The 3,208-nt window shown below is 35.4% G+C and overlaps 1 protein-coding gene across 1 annotated transcript; it reads right to left on the reverse strand.

Moving 5' to 3' along the window:
* Positions 1 to 1,653: 1,653 nt before the first annotated feature.
* On the reverse strand, positions 1,654 to 2,734 carry LOC132428286 (UDP-glucuronosyltransferase 1A10-like). The gene has a single exon (XM_060015895.1). It carries the CDS (start codon positions 2,616 to 2,618, stop codon positions 1,689 to 1,691), a length of 930 nt encoding a protein of 309 aa, XP_059871878.1. The 5' UTR covers positions 2,619 to 2,734; the 3' UTR covers positions 1,654 to 1,688.
* Between the last annotated feature and the right edge of the window lie 474 nt (positions 2,735 to 3,208).

A 3,208-nucleotide genomic window follows, 5' to 3' on the forward strand; every position in this document is an offset into this window, starting at 1 on the left:
GGGTTCCTTTCCCTAATACTAATAGCTAGTCAATCTCACCTTTCTCAAATGAGTAAAAATATTTTACATCACATTAACAGAACCCTAATGGTTTATTTTTATATTTTGGACTAGATAAAACAATTTTCAATTTTGTGAAGGAGAATAAATTATAAGAATCACTAAGAAAACTTGGAAAAAAAAAGAATAATGAGTATGGGGCATGCCCTACCAGATATTAAAACTTACTACAAAGCTACTATAATCAAAATATGGTTCTGGCACATGAATAGATAAATAAATCAGTGGAGAAAGACTGGAAGTACAAAAGCAGATGCAAATAAATATGGGAATTTAAAATATGATAATGATGCATTTCAATTCAATGAATGGAGGAGGATTTTTTATTAAATGATGTTGGGATAATGGACTACCCATTTAGGAAAAATAATGAAGTTAGATCCTTATACCATGCAAAGTTCTTACTGTAAGAAATAAAACTATTAACATTGGTGGAATTAAAACATTAAGACATAATACAGAAAAAAATGCTTATATATGTCAGACTTGGAAAGATCTAAACAAGCTGAAATCCAGAAACCATTAAAGGAAAAGTCAACCAGTTTGACTACCCAAAAATGAAAGTCCCGTATGAGGAAAGATGAAAGACAGTCCAGGAAAAAAATATTTGCAGCACATATAAAAAACTAAGTATTAATATTGCTAATACTCAAGAGACATAATAATTAGCTATAAAAAGAAAGTTCTATAAAAGTGATTAGAGAATGTGAATACATAACTCACAAAAGAGGAAATACAAATGGCCAGTATATCTAAGAAAACAGGAAACAAAAATTGATGCAGCTATGCAGAATTATTTTGCTAAAAATTTTAAACTTTGACAACTTCTGGAGGTGGAGGGGGTATAGAAAAACAGAGCTCTTGTATACTTTTGACCAAAGTGTCAGGTTGTTCAATATTTTGAAAGCAATTTGTTGAATTCATCAAAATATAGTATGTACATGCTATTTGACCCAGCAACACTACTCCTAAGGACTCTAGCTTACAGAGATAAGAGCATAGAAACATAGAAATATATAAAGGTAAAGAAATGAAGAATGTTAATACAATCTTGCTTATAAAAGAAAAAATGGGAAAAGCTATCAATATCCATCAATATGGGTTAGTTGAATAAAGTATGGTACATCCAAAGTAAAGAATTTTACGCAACCATTAAAAAGAGCGACAGATTTGTATGTACTGACTGTAGATGTCCACAATTTATTGGCAAGTGAAAAAAAGCAAGGTAAAGAACAATATATCCAGTCTGATACTAGATTGGATTTTAATAAGTGGGTGTGAGAATTTACATTAGATGTATGCACTTATATTAAATAATATTAAATAATTTAAGAAAAATTGGAAAAGATACATACAAAATGGCTAAAAGCATTTTCCTATAGCGGGTGGCATTGGATTAACAGAAGGGAAGTTTCATTTCTTACTGTATTTTTCAGTATTTTTCCCAAAACAGGATTTAAAAATGCAGCCTGGAAGTTATATACAATTACATCAATTGTATACACATACATATCAAAGAAGACAGCTTTGTAAAATTTGATGATGCACAATTAAATGAACTGGCACAAAATAGTTTGTTCAACGGAGAGAAATTACAAATGCAAAGGATATAAATGACAAATCACAGTTTAGTAAGGAATCTTTTTTTTTTTAATGTCCAAAGCCTGATTAATTCTTAATATGCTAAAGGAGAAGTAACTTACCTTTGACAACGGCTTTGCCTCAGCGCAATTGATTCCACCGATGAAGACCATGTTGGGCATCACAGGTTTGGGATAGTTCAAAACAAAGTCACGTCGTAACAACCAAATTGATATTTGGCTGAAGAGATCAGATGCCGTGACAGTTGTCTGGAGAATCTCAGAGGCAATTTCTAAAACATTTTTGAAAAAATAGTGGCAAAATAAACGTTCCTCCAAGTGCCGGATATGATTCCACAGTCTCTGTCCGAAAGTCATGACATCAGAGAACCCTGAGAAATCTCTAGGAACGTAAGAAAGAGCGATGGGACACTGAGTGCTTTCTTCAAGATAATGGCAAAAGACTCCCCTGGTGAAGACCACGGATGGGAGTGAAAGATATTTGGCTACAATTAAGCCACACATATCAAAAGGATCTAGAAACACTGCATCAAAAGAACTCTCTTTTAAGTATTTTACTAATTTTGTGTCCTCAAACAAACTCTTACAATGTGAAAAAAGGTAGTCAAAAGCTTTGTTGGACGGATTCAGCAACATATGAAGTAAACTTCGTGGCTGAGTTTTCCAGTGAAAATCGGAGAACTTCTGGAACTCACTATTCAAATTCTCCAGAGTGTAAGACGTGGAATAAGTCTTTACCGTAAGATTGAATGAACTTCCCAGGTACCAATTCACCTCTGGTATGACTAAGACCACCTCATGCCCTTTGTGGGCAAGTTTCTCCACGACCGGACGCATGGTAAACCAGTGGCTCCCATCCATGGGTACTACCAGCAGCTTGCCTGCCTCAGCAAAGCCAGGTGTCAGCAGCAGACACATGCACAGAGGAAGGAAGCCAGTTAAAATCGCCGGAGCCATCTGTTAACTGCAGCCCAGAGCAATCCAGCTGTCTGGATTCTAAGCTCATGTAACAGGAGCGGCATAAGTACAGGCACAAAACCTGCCTCAGGAGAGGGCGTGTATTTAGACATTCATAAAAAAAAAAAAAAATTATACTCATTGCCAATGAATTACTCATAAGGATTATAATGAATGAGAAGCATTTGCTGAAACAGGTAGTAGTATGTTTTCCAGATGAGATAGCTTTTGATCTTTACCATGAGCAGAGACATTGCACTGCAATGCCCTTTTAGAAACAGAATTATTAAGCAATGCTCTTGGAACCTAAGGACTCAGAATGATAAAAAAAGAGGGTAAGTTTCAATAAAGCTGGTAGTTTTGAAATTTGTCCCAAAGGAAGATTTGGATTTTATCTTCCGAGTACCAAAGACTCTTTGCCCAGAAAGTGATTGGCATCCCGGATTCCAAGGAAAGATTTGAAGCACCTTGCCACTGACCTCCTCACTGGCAGTGAACTTGAGGTCGACAAGAGTCTCTGCAATGCTTGATGTTACTGCTTGTCTTATTCCATTTCCAAACCCTCTGAGGCTTCCGAAATGTTGAGATAA

The sequence above is a fragment of the Delphinus delphis genome, chromosome 7, assembly GCF_949987515.2.
Source record: "Delphinus delphis chromosome 7, mDelDel1.2, whole genome shotgun sequence".
In the NCBI taxonomy this organism is placed as follows: domain Eukaryota; kingdom Metazoa; phylum Chordata; class Mammalia; order Artiodactyla; family Delphinidae; genus Delphinus; species Delphinus delphis.